The 20,875-nt window shown below is 36.4% G+C and overlaps 2 protein-coding genes across 3 annotated transcripts in view; one reads left to right on the top strand and one right to left on the bottom strand.

The window, feature by feature from the left end:
* LOC124395243 (serine/threonine-protein kinase 32C-like) overlaps positions 1-8,995 on the bottom strand; it is an 86,712-nt gene extending 77,717 nt beyond the window's left edge. Inside the window, exon 1 of the mRNA XM_046863740.1 lies at positions 8,509-8,995. Within this exon, the coding sequence (XP_046719696.1) occupies positions 8,509-8,590 (82 nt within the window). The 5' untranslated portion in view covers positions 8,591-8,995. The remainder of the gene's footprint in view (positions 1-8,508) is intronic.
* Positions 8,996-12,316: 3,321 nt separating this feature from the next.
* Positions 12,317-20,870, top strand: LOC124401546 (leucine-rich repeat-containing protein 27-like). 2 transcript variants are annotated; one of them, XM_046873939.1, is made up of 10 exons: positions 12,317-12,829; positions 15,343-15,473; positions 15,574-15,632; positions 16,189-16,344; positions 17,071-17,305; positions 17,438-17,575; positions 18,418-18,514; positions 18,828-18,943; positions 19,670-19,796; positions 20,604-20,870. In XM_046873939.1, the coding sequence occupies exons 1-10, from the start codon at positions 12,617-12,619 to the stop codon at positions 20,700-20,702; spliced, it is 1,371 nt and encodes a 456-aa protein (XP_046729895.1). In that variant the 5' UTR covers positions 12,317-12,616; the 3' UTR covers positions 20,703-20,870. The 2 variants fall into 2 exon arrangements, with proteins under 2 accessions (XP_046729895.1, XP_046729904.1); XM_046873948.1 differs by lacking the exon at positions 19,670-19,796.
* Positions 20,871-20,875: the final 5 nt, after the last annotated feature.

Raw genomic sequence — 20,875 nt, 5'->3', positions numbered from 1 at the left:
TATTGTTCTCTGTATAACTGTATTCCTGCTGCTTTCAAGTCATCCTGCAAATCTACTACAAACTACTTCTACAAAATGGTTTCTCTTTTATGATTCTTTTCATAAAACATGTTGTTTGAACTATCAAAATTATCTATAGAAAGCAAAGCCTTGCTGGTTGTTGCAGACCAACAAGTAGGACTCACTGTCCTAGTTACTAGGATCTGTGCAACGTGGGTAAAATCAGCAGTTTCCACATTTTTTCAGTTATTAATGACATGCTGTATGGAGCAAACCAGGACACTCAAACGGGAGAAATTGTGACCCAGTTGTTGGTCCCAAAAAACATCAGAAAACTGCATTTCCACATAGTTCATTATAACCCCATGGCTATTCACACATGGACAGATAAAACAGTGCACTAGTTAAAGACCTGTTTATATTGATCTAGGCATTCACCATCATATTTTTCAGTGGTGTGATTCTTGCAACAAATCAAAAACATCAGCTAGTAAATCTGATTGGCCACCCAATACATGCCATTCAACTCTATGTTCATTAAAATAGCATTCAAAAAATAACACACATCTTTTCAAGCTATAAGGTAACAGGACATTTTCCCAAGTTAGCATGTATAAGACACAAGAGGGATAATCTCTTGAAGAGCTCATGTTTTAGGGCACATCTCTCATCTGTTTCAGGGAGCAAAGGTTGCTGTTTCACTTCGTTGAACATAGAAATGTGTTTCAGAACAAATTGGGGAAAAGATTGACAGATCCAATTTTTTTGTCATGGGCAAATGCATTCCTAAACTGATAATATTGCTTTGGTTACAGCCAGCCCATAGCCCGAGAGCAAAAAATAAATCAATCATCAATCATCATAATTCCTTAGTATGGTTTGTTATTATTACATGTTCGTGCCTTATAATTCACAATATTACCGACCCCCTACTTCAGGTTAACTAATGAAGTGGATGACTACCCTGTGTTTTTTTTTTTACCTTCCACTCAGCTCATACTGTACTACCATGTACTGGCTCCAATGCTAGCATGCTAGTCAATCTTTGCTATCTGCTGTTACTGCCATCACAGTAGTCCATCGGTTGTGAACAAACATTGAAGTGTGACTTTTTCTTTCTGATAAGATGATGGGTTGTTGGTTACAGGCTAAACGGTCTAAGATCTAAATAATTGAAAGAGATAGATCCAAAGGTGAAACTGACCCCAGTGGTAGAGTAAGAGTTGAGTGCAGGTACTGAGTAACCACACAAATCAGTAGTATTACCTAATAATAAAACATGAATGAATGAAGCTGACACGACTATAAAACAGTGAAATCCACCTTGATGTTGGTGAGAACCACATATAACAAGGAAATGTTGTTGATAGAAAAGTATAGAGAAGGTCAGAAGAAGTTGCATTGTTTGTGGATTCAAAGAAAGCGTATGACAGAGTGCTATGAGAGGAGTTGTGGTATTGTATGAGGACGTCAGATGTGTCAGAGAAGTATGTGAGGGTGGTACAGGACATGTATGAGGACAGTGTGACAGCAAGGAAGTGTGCAGTAGGAACGACAGACTGGTTTGAATTGGAGGTTGGATTGCATCAAGGATCGGCTCTGAGCCCTTCCCTGTTTTCAGTGGTGATGGACAGGTGGACGGACGAAGTCTCTGTGGACTATGATGTTTGTGGATGATATTATTATTTGTGGTGAGAGTAGGGAGCAGGTTGAGAAGAGCCTGGAGAGATGGAGGTACACGCTGGAGAGAAGGGGAATGAAAGTCAGTAGGAGTAAGACACAGTACATGTGTGTGAATGAGGGGGAGGGCAGTGGAGTGGTGTGGTTGCAGGGAGAAGAGGTGGTAAAGGTGGATGAGTTTGGGTACCTAGAGTCAACAGTGCAAAGTAATAGAGAGTGTGTTAGAGGAGTGAAGAAAAGAGTGCAGGCAGGGTGGAGTGGGTGGAGAAGAGTGACCAGGAGTGATTAGTGATAGAAGTGTATCTGCGAGAGTGAAAGGGAAAGTTTATAGGACTGTGGTGAGACCTGCGATGTTGTATGGCTTAGAGACAGTGGCATTGAGTAAAAGAAAGACGGTGGAGCTGGAGTTAGCAGAGCTGAAGATGTTGAGATTTTCATTGGGAGCGACGAGGATGGACAAGATTAGAAACGAGTTTATTAGAGGGACAGCGCATATAGGACATTTTGGAGAGAAGGTGAGAGAGAGACACGATTGAGATTGTTTGGACATGTGCAGAGGAAAGACATGGGGTATATCTGCCAGGAAGGAGGAAAAGAGGAAGACCAAGGAGCAGGATTATAGATGTGGTGAAGAAAGACATGCTGGTAGTTGGTTTGAAAGAGGCATATGTAGAGGACAGGGGGGGATATGGAGATGGATGATCCGCTGTGGTGACCCCTAAAGGGAGCAGCCGAAAGAAGAAGAATTCTAGTAAAAGGAAATGTTGGCTGTATGACAGGTGTATTTCTTGTAAATACTGTGTCATAAGTTGCTGTACTAGAATGTCTTGACATAAATGTGCATGCAAATTAGAACTGAATTCAGTTCTCACTGCTCTGTTCCTGCTGTTGTAATAGAACATTGCTATAGAAGGCATTCTAAAATGCACGTATACAAATAATCAACAGTGAGTTTAGGGTGCATATAAAAAGTGTAATCAGAATTTGGAATTAGAATGAATGCTTCTGGCTACATAAAATCTTTGCATATAAACAAATACTTTGAGCTGCATGTTTAATGTACAGCTTAAACTGCAAAATCCTAAACTCCTCTACAGCAGCTGCATCCTTTTTTTTTTTGTTGGCTCTATGGTTCTATCCTAGATGGCACATCCTAAGTTAAACACTTTTCATATCCAGCTTTTCCTTAGCTAGCAGAGACACAAAGATATGACTGCAGTGTTCTTGCTCCACTGGCCAGCAGCAGTATATTATTTATTCATTCTGTTTTCATGCTCCCTCTGCTGCCAGGGGAACACCCAGCCCCCAGACCTGACATCCTGACCAGCATTAAATTTTAGGTCACAGAGCGGGAGAGAGAAATCGCTCCTGTCACGCAACATGAGAGGCGTTTAGCTCACAAAACTGCTATAGAGAGAGTAAAGTACCTCAGTTTCATTTCCAGTCTCTGGGAGGTAAAGATTTTTATAAAGCAGCACTTTAGCTGCTGGGCCACAACATTCTGACCCTTAAAAATATCCTGTACTTCACGTGAGCACAGAGAGCTCATTAAGCCACAACATGGCCTGCTTTCAATCACTCTGGACGACTCATGACAACTACGTGATGGTGATGCCTTTCAATCAGCAACCCTGAAGTGGAGGCAATTACAGCATGGCAATTACAATTTATTGAATGAGCTCTCTCATCAGCACCCGAAACGAAAACCATCATCGCAATAAGTGTGGCGATAAAAATATTAATACGTTTGCAGTGAAATAGCAGCCTGTGGTGTCAAAGCTGCCTGAAAAAGTAGGAGGAATGAAGCACGGAAGCACAAAAACATCTCAATTCTGCTGCAGTCTTTTTGATTGCACAGCCATGTTCAAATCCCAATCATGACAACAAGGTACACACTTTAATAAACATTTTTAACCATATATTGAGCATATATTTTTAACCATATACCATACCATCTTACAAATTCAGTGACTGATGCATGGTTCTATTAACAATTCAATTTAATACAAACTTCATATATACCCTGTAGGTCGTAAGTAATTTTGCATAATTTCTTTACTTGTTATCTGTATTTTATTTTATTTTTCAAAGTAAGCTTAAAAGAATTATGTTTTAAAACCAGGTCTCTGCAATCATGGTCTTTGCACTATTAATACAGCATTAATAAATATATCTGCATCCAAGCAACTTGCATGTATGTTATTTGTGGTCATGGCTTTAGTAAGAACACTGAAGGCAGGGGCTTGTATGTGCATATTTTTGTCCGTTCTAATTTTAGTTTTAAATGATTTAAAGGCACAATCTGTACTTTTAAAACTAGGACATACTTGGGAAAAACTGTGTATCATGTTCTTGGTTTCTTCTTAATTCCAATACAAAAAAAATAAAAATAAACAATACACATATGGACCAAATATAAAAAGATATAAAAAATGTGTATTATACAAATTTTTAACTGAAGTGTAATGTGTTTTTCCTTGGATTGTTGGAGTTAATAAGCCTCATTTCTGCTGAAGCAGTCTCATAGGGATGCATTAACGATGTTCAGCCTCGAAGACCACTGGATGAATTTCATTATAGGATAATTGGCCTGCAGCACAGTACCCTAATGAAGTTAGGAAAAGAACCCCTTAAAAATACACATTGTTGCCAGAGTAATTACTGTATATAAACTGTATGCACAAAATCGGCAGATTTGAAATGTTTTAAAAAGAACAAAATAACCATGGTGGAGGTCAATATGCTTTTAAATTTGGTGGGTTCTGCAATGGCTGGTAATGAGGATTAGACGGTGTGGCTGTAATAGCATGGCTGAAATAGCAACATGCATTTATACCTTTGTAGTTTGGTATACTATTTTTGTGGTTTGGTGTGCAGCCATTCAGAGGCCAGCCTAAACAGAGCATCGCAACAACAAACAGGCAGGAGAAGATAACACCATCACACTGTGAAAGAAAGCTCTCTCTCTCTCTCTCTCTCTCTCTCTCTCTGTGTGTGTGTGTGTGTGTGTGTGTGTGTGTGTGTGTGTGTGTGTGTGTGTGAATATCTGTTGTGTGTCTCTGCTTGAGTGTTAGTGGCAGAAAAAAGAGAAATCCAAGAAGGCAGGAATAGTGAGACAAAGAAAGTCGTTGGGTGAATTAATTAAAGTTAATGCGAGAGAGAAGGAGAGACAGAAAAGGGAAAGAGAGAGCAATAGAGGGTGAGAGAGAGAGAGAGAGAGAGAGAGAGAGAGAGAGAGAGAGAGAGAGAGAGAGAAAGATGGGCAGAGAAAAAGAGAGTGAAAGTAAATGTGAGCACACAGCCGGAAGGTGTCAAAGAACCCTAAGTGAGATGTTAACAACTCCACACCTGACCCATGGTAGTCAACACCTACATATTTCCGCTTTTAATAATCCTTTATGGCAGAGACTCTTTCCTGATCGTGACACCAGATTTACTCTCTGGTAAATCAAATCAGGAAAAATTTCTCAAATTAAACAAGGTTTTCCTTTGGGGCTTTGTCATTTAAAATTCTTCAAACAGGCAACCTACATTTTTTATATACATTTTTCTTGATGTATGTCTTCTGTTTATTAGGTCAGCAAGAAAGTGTACTATGTATAGAATTAAAAAAAAACAAGATATCTAAACAATCTGAAAAAAATTAAGAATTCTGCTAAGAAAGCTAGTTACATAATTGATATGTGCTCTAATGCTAGCTGCAGTAGCCACTTGCTTGCCAAAGTAATAGTGGGCTGGCATTACATTATATTATAGCTTAGCCTAGAGTTATCATCTGTAATTATTAAATTATTAGATTATCTCCACCACTAACCAAAGATCTGCTTCTTTTTTCCCTCTTCCTCTTTCCCACCTCTTTCTTTTCTATATTCCAGACAGGTAAATTCTCTGTTATTCTGCACTTTGACATTTTCATTGATTTAGTGTGGGCCTTCAGAAGACCCCTAAAAACTCAAGAACTCAAACAATTGCTTGTTGGTCTTGCCTTGTAGATATGTCTCTGATTAAAAGAATATTTTATACAACACTACAGAATTCAGTGTAGTTTTCTTGGTTTCTTTGTGGTTAGCTTTGAATTGTTTTTTTCTATTGCTAGAATTATTAGCCTGTAATAACAATCATTCGTGACATTGTTCAGTACCACATTCCTGCAGCTTTTTTCTATTTATCTATTTCGGTATAAAGCCTTCTACTCCCTAGTGCAATGGCTTCTTCCTTTGTGTTGTCTCAGTGTCTCCTCTGAGTATTCACACTGTATAGCTAACTACTGGGCCTGTGGACACATGCTGATAGCTATTTCCAGTAATATAAAGCTTATGAGTTGGAGTCAGTTTTTCTTTTATACATAAAACCCCTTGATTTTTTTTTTCACTTGGTTGAGAAGACAATCTAGTCAATTTATATGAACCACCAGATATTGCAAATTTCTTCTTTGAGAAAATTGGCTTTTTCTAACTACAGAATCTACATTCATAGCATTTGACAGATGGCCTTTTCCAAAATCAATTACATGCATCTTTTTATACACCTGCGTAGTTGAGAGTTAAAGCCCCAATTCTAGTAGCCTAGGGTTGATATGACACAACATTCTGAGTAATAATCAAATATCATAATCACTTAACTACTAGAATCTGGTTAAGCCCTTTTACAATATTAACTTATTACTAGACTTTACTACTTAAATGCTAGGCTCACTCTTCACAGTGCAATATCTCCGCTACAAAGCTTTCAGAATACTGCGTCTAGTTGTGATTTATAACCTCTCAAGGTTCTCTCATGTGACCTGAGGTCACACTACTGTTTTTCTTCAAAGTTCTTTGCATTCCAAGCATCAAACAGCTCTGAACTACACTATTTATGCACTCATGCATGCCAACTCAAATCTTTCCTACTTTGCGGTCTAAACATGACTGCAATGCAGGATTGTTGCTTTTAGTGCCTAGTTTCTCAGTGGTAGAATGAGATTCCCCCTCGACTCTATCTCCAGAACGGCTTACTATTTAACAGAGATCTGAATGAAAACCTTCCTGTTTCTGTAGCTTACATTTCCATGGTTTCAGATAAAGGTGTGTAAATTTGATGGCCATGGGTCTGATTATATGATTAGTATATGTGTAGCAATATCATCTATACGATCGTCCATATTATAATTATCTACAGTACTTTCAAAACTTGTTCATTTAAATAAAATGTACTTACAATCTGCATGTAATTAGATAGCAACACAGTTTTTTGTTTTTTTCTGTAATCAGACCTTTGCAACTGTAATTCAAGGGTTCAGCAGTGTGTCGTTAACATTTCTTAGAAAGATATATGATATATGAAAGTAATCCAGATATCAAGATATATAGAGCCCTGGCGTCTAATGAAAGCACAGCATGTACCAATTCGCCCACTTTTATCATGGTGCATATGATGTAATAAGTATGTGTAAGTAGTGTAATACGGAACAGTTCATCTTCAGAATTAGATTTTGAGGAGAATAAAAAAAATAATACATTTGCAATGTACTGTGATTATGAGGTCTTTTTCTCAGGATGCAAGTGAAAGGGTGGAATCAACACAAGCCTTTAGCAGAATAGATTATTTCTAATATTTATATGATTTTCACTGTTTATATTGTTTATTAGAACTCAGTGGATTAGCCCAGAGCACTTTTAAATTGAACTAATTCCTCACTAGCTAACCATTATGACCAATTCTGACCGGTTCTGCCTGTTTCTTTTGTTTTGGGTTAAATTTGAAATGTTGAAAAACCAAAGTTTTGTGTTTTAGATATATTGTGTACCATTATAAATATATTATATGTATGTGTGTGTGTGTGTGTGTGTGTGTGTGTGTGTGTGTGTGTGTGTGTGCGTGCGTGCGTGTGTGTAAAGAAATACTGAAGTTCTGGCAGCTTATATGTATACTGTATAAACACAGAAAACTTTTTCAATAAATTTTAATAGTCAGGAATAACTTTGGATCTACACTACAACTAAATAGGTCATTCCATTTCATCACCCCATTTATCCTACATCCATATTTTCCTCTTTCCTGAGGTTTCGCATGATTACAAAACTGCTAATATATATTTCCTTGTTTTGGTGAGGCGACTTTTGAGGGAAAATACAAATTCTAATCAAGAAGCATGCACACAGGTCATTGTAAATGCAACCTAATTCAGCAGAAGGATTTCACTGGAGCTCATGACGAAAAATCGCTCGACTCATTCAACGCTCAAATATTCTTTCTCAGTATAATGAAATCCCCAAGCTCTTCAAGTGGCTCTGTTTTGACAGATTTAACTAATCCCTCTTAATTAATCAGTTAGCAGCCTAATAATTTATGGTACTATGCATATGAAAAGAATGCAGTATAGATCAGTTCGAGAGACATCACAGGATAAATCATGAAGTTCCTTTATTCCAGAAAGCAGTATGTCGAGCATCTTAAGTGACACAACAGACATACAGTATGGCTCTACATTAGAAGCCTGATTGATCTTTTCCAGGATTAATAATGATCTTTAATCAGGGAAAAATAATGATTAAGCCTGGAAACATGAACAACATGCATGTGCTTCTTTAAAAAAAAGTATTCTAATGTGTTGTATGCTTCAAAGTTATTTCTGAACCATTGTGAGATTTGTGAAGAGTTTGCCAGGGCTCTGCCAGAAAGACGTGTTGGAAAAATGAATCTTGCATGTCAACTAGATGTCAATTTGGAAGTTTTTTGCATCCTCCAACAGCGCAAACCCAAAGAGTGCACCGCACGTGCGTGTCTAAATGCGTCGGGGTGCACGGTGTTGGATGCAGGAGTTCAGGCTGGAGATGTACTACTCACCGTCCTCTTTCTCGTCGAAGACCGGTCTCTTAGAGGAGCTATTCGCGCCCATCCTCTTCTTCCACTTGGCCCAGTGAAACATTGAGGCTCAGATGGCATTCCTCGCCCGGTGCGGAACTAAACAGCGCTTTGGTGCCGCTACAGTCCGAGCCCGAGCATCTCTTCTCCACGAGCGGAAAAATAACGCCCTGCTGCCGAGTTTTGTGGAACAAATAAATGAACTGAAAGAAAGGAAGAAATGCGAGCGGAGAGAAGGGAAGAAGACGAGCATGGATGGAAGTGAAGTGTAGGGCTCGGGTGTGTTGTTCTGCTTTCTCTGAGTGAAGCGCTTCTCCTTTCAGCGACACTCAGCCCCTCCTCTGCTGCTCCAGCCACTTTAACCTATTACAATCCCACTTCCGCCACTGGCACAAAGGCAAAACATTCCTCTTTTGCATGATCATTCGACATGTCAACTCTAATCTTTTGTCTTATTTACAACAATTTGTTACGTCTACATTGTGAATGGTCCGATTTTGTTTCTACAATGGGCGTCAATGGCTCTGTAGTCATCAGCTACACCAGTGATTCTCCAGACTTCCAGGAAGCACAGACAGCAAATCACAACACTAAAATATAAATACTGTATTCTGGAGTACATTTTTACACAGGAAAAGTGAAATAAGCATTCCTACGCAAACACACATTTTTAGTAAATGTGTAAATTATTAATTTACAGGGTTTCTGAAAAAAAGCAATAGAAACCCTTTACAATCTGTTATGGTTCTAAGAGTTATAATAGATATTGTACTGGTTTTATAGATCTGTGATAGTGGCATGTTATAAACTATAGCATTAAGGACCAATAGAGCAGCAACTTGTAGATTGACATGTTGGTATCTACTGGACACCAGCGGCGATCATTGGGACATCATTTGAGATGGAAATGTTACTATGGCAAAATATTCACACATTTACCATCTTCACAACAAACCATTGGTCATAAAATTTGCAAGAATTACACATATACTGTAGATCTGTCCCTGTTCTGTCAATCCACTTATCAGCTCAGTTTACTGTAGCATACGTAAATGAGCAAATAGTGTTAAGTGAGGTCTAAGAAGTGTGTTTGTTTAATTCTTGCTTATTTTCTGCCCAATGATTTGTTAATAAAAGAATGAAAAAGCTTAATGTTTGCGATTTTGAGCTCCGCCCATTTGTTCGCCCAGGAGTGCACTTACACTCACAGACCTTTCATTTGTATAACTTAGTTCAGTGCAATTTACCTGCAATGATGCACATTGTTAAAATGGACAACAAACCTCAAATTAGACCCTTATAAATGGTTTATTCACTAAAAGTTAGACTTTATTCATCAATTGGTTTATAAGTGGTGAGTTTATAATGTAAATAAAAAAGTGTAATAAATGCATTGTTAAAGCCTTGTTATATTTAGTAATATGCAGGAATTAATCTTCTAAATTCATTCCTCATTAGTTTGAAGATTGATATATTATTACAAATCATGATGAATATACTGTAATTTATTGTGTATAATATATTTAAAACAAGTTACTTTGGACCTGTTATTCGAAGATCAAGACCGTAATAACCCCTGTATAGTATAAAGTTCTCCACAAGAAACTCAAATTCTCAGAAGATGAATGGAGGCCTTCTGAGTATCGAGATGGACATTTGCTGTATGAATATAGAACATGCAGGTTGCTGTACATACACTATATAGAAAAATAAATGTAAACACCAGATCACACCCATATATGCTTGTTTTGATAATCTCTAATCTCCATTAAAGGATTTCACTACATTTTAGAAATGTCTGTGGAGCTTTGACTATGCAGCCTCAAGATACTAGTGAGGTCATGTGCTGATGTCATGCAAGGAGGACCTGGGTGCAGGCAGTGTTAAGGTTCATCCCTAAGGTCTCAATGTGAGTTAAATGTTTTGTGCATGACACTTAAATTCTTACTTTGTGCTTTATGTATATGACTGCTGTCATTGTCATGTTTGAGTTACAGTGAAGTGAACTGTTAATGCTACTGTACACAAATACATTTACAATATTGTGCTTCAAACGTTTTTAGGAAGGAACCACATATGGATGTGATGATCAGGTTTCCAGAAGCCTTAGGGCTTTTGTATATAGTTACAGTTAATATTGCCGTAAAAAATTAAATAAAAAAATTATACAAATGGCTTTCCAAAATCTGTGATAAAGGAAAGAGAGGAGCCGTGACACTAACAATTCTAGAAGATGAACTGGTATTGTCACAACAGAAGCCTAAAAGTGTGGTCAGTGAACAATTTGGGTTTCTTTGTATCATTGTCATACTGAAAGATTCAACCATTAACGACTTATAGCTTTTTAACAAAGAAAAGTCAGATTTTCATTTATGTATTCTGTCATGTATCGTTACAAAGTTTTTAGGACATTTGAAACACAGATGTTCACTATACATAGCATAGTTGTTGGGGTTTTTTTTTGTCTTATCTGATCATAGGACCTTTTCTAGCTAAATGTATTATGTGTATTGCAAACTCCAGATGTTTATACAGTACAGACCAAAAGTTTGGACACACCTTCTCATTCAAAGAGTTTTCTTTATTTTCATGACTATGAAAATTGTAGATTCACACTGAAGTCATCAAGGGCTATTTGACCAAGAAGGAGAGTGATGGGGTGCTGCGCCAGATGACCTGGCCTCCACAGTCACCGGACCTGAACCCAATCGAGATGGTTTGGGGTGAGCTGGACCGCAGAGTGAAGACAAAAGGGACAACAAGTGCCAAGCATCTCTCGGGGAACTCCTTCAAGACTGTTGGAAGACCATTTCAGATGACTACCTCTTGAAGCTCATCAAGAGAATGCCAACAGTGTGCAAAGCAGTAATCAAAGCAAAAGGTGGCTACTTTGAAGAACCTAGAATATGACATTTTTCAGTTGTTTCACACTTTTTTGTTATGTATATAATTCCATATATAATTCCACATGTGTTAATTCATAGTTTTAATGCCTTCAGTGTGAATCTACAATTTTCATAGTCATGAAAATAAAGAAAACTCTTTGAATGAGAAGGTGTGTCCAAACTTTTGGTCTGTACTGTATGTGTTGGAAGAAAAAACCTGCAAAGAGATGACACTAAATTGTAAATGTGCAATGCTACAATTATCTTCAAATCTCCAGTTTTGCCTTTGATTAACCCGCTAATCAGCAATCGCATTTTGCAGCTTACATCTAAAACTAAGAAAAAAGGGTGTTTTGTGAACATCTGTATCTTATATGGGTTTATTGCTGTATCTGATTCGTATCTGATACTGGATCATTGTATAAAAAGTTAGAAGAAGATCTAATGTGACATTGTTCATTACTGAATCATCATTGCTACATACGGTTATTAGTAATATATATATATATATATATATATATATATATATATATATATATATATATATATATATATATATATATATATATATATATATATATATATATATATATATATATATATATATTACTATTACTATGTATTACATACATAGTAATATATACATTAGTAATATACAGTATATATATATATATATATATATATATAATAATATATATATAATATATATATTACTAATAACCGTTTGTAACAATGATGATACAATAATGAACAATTTCACATTGGACCTTCTTCTAACTTTTTGGTTAGAAGGTTATACTAATAACCGTATTCAGCTCTTGTTCGACGAAACCGAAAACGATTAGACTGACCTTTTTCGGCTCCATCCGCACGCCGTAGTTTTCGTTTCACTTTCTTGACCTGTTACCATAACGATACTTCACAACATCCTATAAGGGCAGAGAAGACGCGTTATGAAAGGGACAGCAGGCATAAACTTACTTATAGCTTTTTAGTATGGACTTTCTAGGTTTGAATGGTGATTATAAATTCCTCGAAATCGCTTATATAGATTTGGTAAAAAACAACAACTTTATTGTGCTTTAGGTACGTAAATGGTTAGGCTAACTAGTTAGCTAGTGTCTTTCTAAATAACTGTAATTTACCTCGTTGCATGGCTGAGTTATGCCATTATTCTTATTTAGAACATTATATAATAATAAGTAATGACAGCACTGGAAGAGGACCTGTGTGATCTCCATTTGAGTCTTGATTGCGGTGAGAAAGCGCTAAAATCCCCGAGCCGAGGATTTGCGCGTCCACATGATGATTCTCTTTCAAAGCATCAGGTGAATCATGACTCATCCGACATGCTTTATCTAAGCAGACAGAAGTTGAAGGTCATCCCAGATTGTGTGTGCAAGTACACGCCACTCAAGGTACGCAAGAACAAACTTTGCGTTATGAATTACATTTAATTATGAGTAAGTTTGTCATGCTTACATTTCACTGCTGCTATTGCGTGTCTTGTAGTTTTGCCATTGAGGTACATGCAGTTATAATCAGTTTATAGGGCAAGCGTGTCACACATTTTATTTAACATGTTTAGTATTAAATCTAAATTTAAGGGAATTAAAAAGGGGAGAGCTGATGTCTGTTATTCCACTTTGGAGCAAAACAAAGAAAGACTATAAACTCAGCTACTGACAAAATGTACTAGTCTCCATTAGTCTCCATTAGTAATCTAGAAATTTGACACTGTATTCATGAGAATACAGTAAAAGATAAAACTAATGTAGATGTTTTGAAGTAGTCTAAAAGTGTATATATATATATATATATATATATATATATATATATATATATATATATATATATATAATTTTCACTAATAAATATTTACTCCCTGAAGTAAACAGATCAGCACATAATATAAATCATCTGGTCCTTAGTAAGTCTTAGAATTGAATAAATACAGTATTAAATGAACAAAATTAAATGCATATTACACCGTTTCATTATTTATAAAAATAAAAAAAAATGGAGAAACAATATATAAAAAACTAAGCACGCTTTATGAACTAATAGCTGTACCTTTAGCAGCAATAACTTGAAGTAATCACGTTCTGTATGAATCAATGTGGAGAAATTTTGGCTCACGCTTCTTTGCAAAGTTCTTTTATTCCTTTGGGGTTTGCAGCAATTTGTTTTCACCACAACCTTGGGTTGAGGTCGGGACTTTGACTGGGCCATTGCAACATCTTGATTCTGTTATTTTTCAGCCATTCTGTTGTAGATTTGGTGGTGTGGTTAAGATAATTGTCCTGTTGCATGAACTAATTTCAGCCAAGTTGCCTCATATTTGAATCTATAATACTTTAGTATACAGAGCAGTTCATAGCAAACTTTAAGTTGCTCATGTTCTGTGGCTGCAAAACAATCCCAAATCATCACCCCTCCACCACTGTGTTGACAGTGTGTGTACTGATTTGATGTATTGAGTTTTTCCAAATGTGGTGTTGTGTCATGGCCAAACATCTCCACTTTTGTCTTTTCTTTCTAAAGGAGAAGTCTTGTGCAATAAGTTCTTCTAATGTAAATTTGCAAGCCTAAGCCATGCTGCCATGTTCTTTTTAGAGAGAAGAAGCTTTCTCTTGACAACCCTTCCAAAAGACCATACTGGTTCAGAATTTTTCTAATGGTACTGTCATGATCTTTCACATTTAACATGCTAACTGAAGCCTGTAAAATCTAAATTTATTTTTTGCAATTTATCTGAGCATTGCATGGACTGACCTTAAGATGAATTTATTGGAATATCCACTCCTGGGAAGATTAGCGACTGTCTTAAATGTTTTCCACATTCAAACAATGTTCCTTGCTGGAAATGACCTTTATAACCCTTCACAGATTGATAGGCAGCAACAATTGCTTCTCTAAGATTTTGCTGGTGTCTTTTCTTCTTGCCATTGTCTTCACACACCTGAATGTTCCAGATCAGCAAACTGATAAATCTTGGGCTTTTGATGATCAGTTAATCAAGGGCATTTAATTAGCAGCACCTTGCTTCTACTTAGCATATTAATTAATATGGAAGCAGAAAATCTTGTACTTAGTTTTTTACACATGGATTTCTATTTTGGATTTATTTTTGTAATATAATTAATGACTGTGTAATATGTCATGTGTGAATCCATTATGCTTTAATGGAAGAGATAAGATGAACTAAAGAAATCAAAGAAAATAGTCAGAGATTAAAATAGTTTAGCATCTTGAATAATAAATAGTCAAAATATTGAAAATGTCTGTTAATTGTAAAGCTTTCTGTTCATTTTCAGTTTTAAATGAGAGAAATGAGAGTTTAGGATCTTGCTGTATATACTGTATGCATAAACAATTGGATCTCCAACATTATTGTGAGTGAGGGCTCCCTGAAAAAATAATCTTAATCTAAATAATCTTCTTGTTTGATGTACTCCAAAAATATATCAAATAAAATAATTAGAATTCTTTTTTTAACATTAAACTGCCATCATGTGAAAACTATAAACATACTGTATATTAATATATATTCTTATATATGAACTTAACCATTTAACTTTGTTTAGAATGACTTTATTGTTCAAAAATAAATAAAAGAAAATGTGTTTGTGGAAATGCCTAATATACATTTCTAACAGTATATATATTTTTGATAATAAATTGTCTTATAGGTATAAATGCTCAATCAGTTTGTGCATACAGAATGTAAATGCTAATAAATGACACGTTTTAAGAGGATCTGTTGATGTGTAATTAGTCTAAAGCTGATTTTCCTTGCTGTACCTGAAATTAGTCTACATGATACAACATGACAAAAAATGAGTTGCTACACTTGTGCTAGAGCTACATAAACTTACTGTGGTATTGAAGGTATTGTACAGATTTCTTTCTTTATCACTTCCATTTCAAGAATTTGTATCTTGAAGGAAATGAGTTGTCCAGTCTTCCAGACAATCTGTTCAGCTGTCTGCCACTTTTGCTTTGGCTGGACCTGAGAAATAACCAACTCACGTGTCTTCCTGCTCATATCGGTCAGCACAGGTACAGCATTTCTGCTTAAGTCCTAATGGAAACAACTTTGAATGTATTTATTTAATGTTATCTTAATTACAGTCATCATATTGTTTTTCGATCTCTTCAGACGATTGAAAACACTGTTGCTGGAGAGGAACCCTGTTACAAAACTCCCAGTAGAGTTAGGTAGGTTCCACATGGTACTATCACTTTTCTTCATCAAGGTAATTGATTTTCCCCTTTAAATTCAGATTGCATTAAATTATTATTACAATATAAATAGTGACACAGGAATCATGGCTATTAAAGTTTTCTAATTAGTAAAAGGTGAATGCACAGGTTATTGCACAGGTTACTTTGGTGACTCATAGCCAGACACATGGCCACAACAAAAGAAAAAAGATTTATTCCATTTTTATTTTTTATACAATCACAGAAATTATTTAATTATTATTAAAAATTGAGAATTCAGGGCAGCTATTAATACTAATTCACAGCCAGAAAGAAAATCAACAGCTTTCTCATAGCAGGAAAGTTGGAGGCTGGGTGTATTTCCACTCTATCATGTCCAATTTCCTTTAGACCATCACTGATAGGATATGATGTCTATAGAATGGGCATCCTTTACAAAAGCAGCACTTAATAGCAGCAATAAGTTGTCAATTAACTTGTAGACTGGTCCTGAGATGGTCTGGAATTCAATTGCTCCATGCACTCTTTTCTTGTTGCCTTTTCCTGGCAGGTAATGTGATCACACTACGAGCCCTGAGCCTGAGGAACTGTCCCATCTCATTCCCACCGCAGGAAGTTCTGCAGCAGGGTCTCACACACATCCTGCAGTTCCTGCGTCGCTCAGCCATGGCTCAGCGGCCCCTCAGCATGGACGTTGCTGACACAGGTCTGCATGCCAGCCAAATCAAAGCAAGCATTTCCTACCTGTGTGCTTGTGTCTCTGTGTGTGTGTGTGTATGCGTTTGCATATGTTTATGTATATAAATGACTGTGTGTGTTTGAGTGTGTGTGTGTGTGTGTGTGTGTGTGTGTGTGTGTTATCCCTCACCATCTGTGGCTTTTGCATAAAAAGGATGGCCTGCTTCAAAAATAGCTTCCTGCCCTGGTTCTGCTTCAGCAGTGTGATATCTTTTCCCTTGGAGATGATGCATGTGGCTCAACTGGCTCATGGCGCAGCATGACCCTATAATATTTTTAGCTGGATGAAAATGATGGGTAACCTCTGGCACTGCCCTGTGTCCGTCTCCGGGGCTGCACGTGCTAAATACACTTTTAAACTATGTTAGAAAGAAAACATGCAGGAAATCAGTTTGGTTTGAAATTTGTTTGTTTGTCCCGATACTTGTGGTGCTGTTATACTGTAAATGTATTTGATTTACAGCTTCCTGTAGCTCGATATTATCAATTCATCTTGTATTACCGAATGTCATCTTGCTTGCTTGTTTACTGTAACTAATTCCTGAGATAGTTACTGTATGACAGATTGCCTTTCCTTCACATTTTAGCTATAACAAACAGGTCTCTGCTCTCTGGTGACCTTAAAGTGTATGATGTGCCATAAATCACTTTGTGGGTGAGTTGTCAGGAAAAAATCACTCTTGCTGGTCTCCAGCTTTAGACATTCCTGCTGTGGAGAAGTTGCCGCTGTCTGAGATTCTCCAGTCTAGCCTGGATCTGTGTGAGGTGGATGACAACGAGGTCCAGCGCTTCAAGGAGCTTAGGCAGCAAATGATCCAAATGGACCAGGCAGATCTTGGACACATCATGCCAGTCATTTCGACGCAACATCACCTAAGAACAGCAGAGGGCGACAGATCCCACAGAACTGGTCTATCGTCCATCAAGAGGTGTATAAATATCCCAAAAATCCAATTTGGCCTGAAAAGAAGGCTGTTAATGATAATAAATAAAAATAACAGAGTGGAAAGTAAACCACAATTGTGAATGACAATAAAATCTGTGATGTTGCTGCATTTCAGAATGAAAGAGTTAACAAGAGGAATGCTCCCAGAGCTTTCTTTATCTGATGTGGACAACAGGAAGAGATCAGAGGAGAGAAGACTGGCTGCCATGAGGGAGTTGACAGAGAAACAAGCCTTACTAGAACAAAAAAAGAAGTATGTTTGAACATGTTCTCTACACTTCAGAGGAGTAGTCTGAAATATTTTAGAGCCCTCTAAGATCCTATGAGGTGACTTTTTGGTCACTTTTAAGGAGATTGAAAAGAGCCAAGCAGATTTTTTCCATCTGGGGCAGAGCAAGAGGCATGTATATACAAGAATCCAAAACAAAGAAACAATACAGAACAATAATATGACAATACGGTGTATCACAGTTAACTTACAGTAGGTTTACATTATATAATGATTACTATATAGAAACAAACATACAAACATCTACCTCAAAGCAGTTGCTTTATAAAAGTTATGAAGAGGGATTTGCACAAAAAAGTTTTTTTCTTATTAAATTTATATAATCAAGTACAGCATACCAAAACTTGAATAGAATTGACTCCCGCTCCAGACACAGTGATGTTACTGACAAATGAGAGCTGGTTTCAGTCCACTGATGACTTAAGCCCAAGAGTTTGTTGTATCTCATTTTGGCAGACAGAGAGCTTTTAGCTAATAGCATTGATTCATCTTATCTTACTTGAGTTATCTGTAGTAAGGTTTAAAAATTCAGAAGTATATAATGATACATTTGATTATTAACTGAAGAAACTGTAAATAAATAAATAAATAAATAAATAAATAAATAAAACAAACAAAAAAACATAAAACAAAGCTGTTTAAGGATATTTAAAGAAACACTGCAGCAAAATAAAACTTAGATAGATAGATAGATAGATAGATAGATAGATAGATAGATAGATAGATAGATAGATAGATAGATAGATAGATAGATAGATAGATAGATAGATAAATAACTTCTCACCTCTGGGGTTTGCATGTCTCAGAAATGAGGAGCTGCTGAAGAAGTGGAGAAACCAGGCCAAGATCATGCAGGAGAGAAAAATGCTGGAATACCAGGAGGACAAGCATCTAAAAGAAGAGGTAAAATGTTCTGTTCTAATGTCAGAGCAATAAACAGGGAGATTGTTTCTCCTACTGAATATTTATCAAATGTTCAGCTAATGTTAAAGATGCACTTTTCTTTAAGGTTTAACATCACAGTGTCTGTAATGCACTTTTAAAATTTTCCATGCAAACACTGTGACAGAGTGAATGTCGCAGTGTTCATTCCCATATATTTACTTTTCACTTTTGATTACTTTTTAAAAGATTTTCTTTTGCTAATGAGTGTCATTTTAGTATAAATGAGAAAGGCATACAATAACACTGCTCCTTGTATGTATATTGTGTGAAGAACTTCTCCAGTAATCCAAACAACACTGGTCAAACCCCGAATAACAACTCAAGCAGTGAATCCCATCTCACTCAACAGACATCATTAAGAAAACAGGAGGAAATGGAGAAGGCCAGGTACAAATTATGTATTTTGTATGTTGGTATATATATATATTTATGTACATTGTGCTACAAAGAGGACCCTCCTTCCTGTATAGTTTAAATACTTAAATACCACATCAAAAGGAATGTGTTTAGAATGGCACTTTTTCTACCTGCTTGCAATGTCACATCCATTTAATAATTTAAATCACAGAACTTAGTATCACATCAGTAGGAAACATTAAATAATACTAGATCTGATATTACCATAGAGTAAAAAATTAAGAAAATACTATAAGTGTATTCCTAGACACATTTACATAGTTTAATACCTGCAGCCTGCTCAGCCACTGACACTGAACTGTATGTTACTAAAAACAATGATCAAGTTATCTTGTCAAAACAGATGGTATGCGTTTGGGATGCATCTTGAAAGATTCTGGCTTTCTACCAAAAAACGTTGCCAATTTCTTCTGCATAGTTAAACTTAGTCCTCATTTGTATGACTATGGACAGCAAACGATTTACAATACTGACATCTAGTGGTCATAGCTGGCGCATGTCGTCTCATTTGGATTGATTAATCCATTTGGCCATTTTAATTTAGGCTGCTATAGAGCTTAAATGAACTTGAAATGAACTCACTAAAACGCACCTGTTCAAGTAATGAAGGTAACAAATTTACTAAATTAGCTGACCTGCTTTGAGTCAGTGAGGTGTGTGTTCATTTGTATTTCTGGCTGTTGTGCGTGCCTTTAGGAAGGCAAGGGACCAAGAGCTTGAGCAGCGCATCAGGATTCATGTTCAGATGATGCAGCAGAGACGCAAAAGACCTCAGGGCTCACCTGCCGAGGAGGCAAAGGCAGCGGCCCAGGAGATGGATGAGGTGAAGAAAGAGCTATATTTTAATTTTAAAAATCAAAATTCTTTTTTATTTACATTTTTATTATTTTTTATCAAACACAAGTATACAGAAAGAGAGAAACATAATAACACAAAAATGGCCCTCATTTGTCAGAACAAATTTGCATAGAAACAAGCACAAATGTGGCTACACAGAGTAGAAGATCCAATACATGTAAATTGCTTATTGCAATGCTTTGGGTATGATTCAGATGGCTGCAATAAACATTCTCTTTTTAGAAACCTCAAGTAACAGAAATACATGGTTTCAAAAGAAGAAAGAATGGTCAAATAACAATCCTTTGTCCATTTTTCATCAAATGTATCATTACAATAATGCTCTGCTCCTTCCTCTGCACTTTATAGTGCTTTATGTACATGAATAGACCTCTTACTTACTTACAGGTTTAATGCGCTAATAAAAATCCATGTCTGCACATTTCAATTCATGTTTACAAATAAGGTTAAATGCAGACACCAAAACTTAATACATATGTTCTTGTATCTCTAGTAATTCTTATATTGTGTGTGTGTGTGTGTGTGTGTGTGTGTGTGTGTGTGTGTGTGTGTGTGTGTGTGTGTTTGAGTACATATACAGAAATATACCTCCCTTTTAAATGTGTATTGTAAGCTGGTATGGTTGGCTGAAATGTGAGAAATTTACTTTGATTCTCCAGCACACTTTCTTTTAAAAATGACAAAGTAATCTCCAATTTCCCAATGTTTCCAAATGTAAAGTTAAAAGGGAAAAACAGGACTAAAATTACAACTTTCTTCTTTTCTGTTCAAGGCCAAACAACTGCAAAAGGAGCTTGCAGAAAGAAGACGGGTGAAGGGTCTGGAGTATCGTTTGACCGCCTTTACTGGGGAAAGTGAATATTTATTATAATCTGTGCCTGTGTTAATTAACATGGAGACCCACATTTTATTCTACATTTCCAGCTACCACAGGATGCAACAATTCAGGCCATTGGAATGCACTGAATAAAAGTAAAGGGTGCACTGGCTATTATTATCATTACTGGTGGTCTTGATAAAGATTTTGAGTTTGACCATACGGTG

The sequence above is a fragment of the Silurus meridionalis genome, chromosome 2 (genome assembly GCF_014805685.1).
Source record: "Silurus meridionalis isolate SWU-2019-XX chromosome 2, ASM1480568v1, whole genome shotgun sequence".
NCBI classification, from domain to species: domain Eukaryota; kingdom Metazoa; phylum Chordata; class Actinopteri; order Siluriformes; family Siluridae; genus Silurus; species Silurus meridionalis.
Note: the sequence above shows the minus strand (reverse complement) of the source record. Positions and strands in the feature narration are given on the sequence as shown.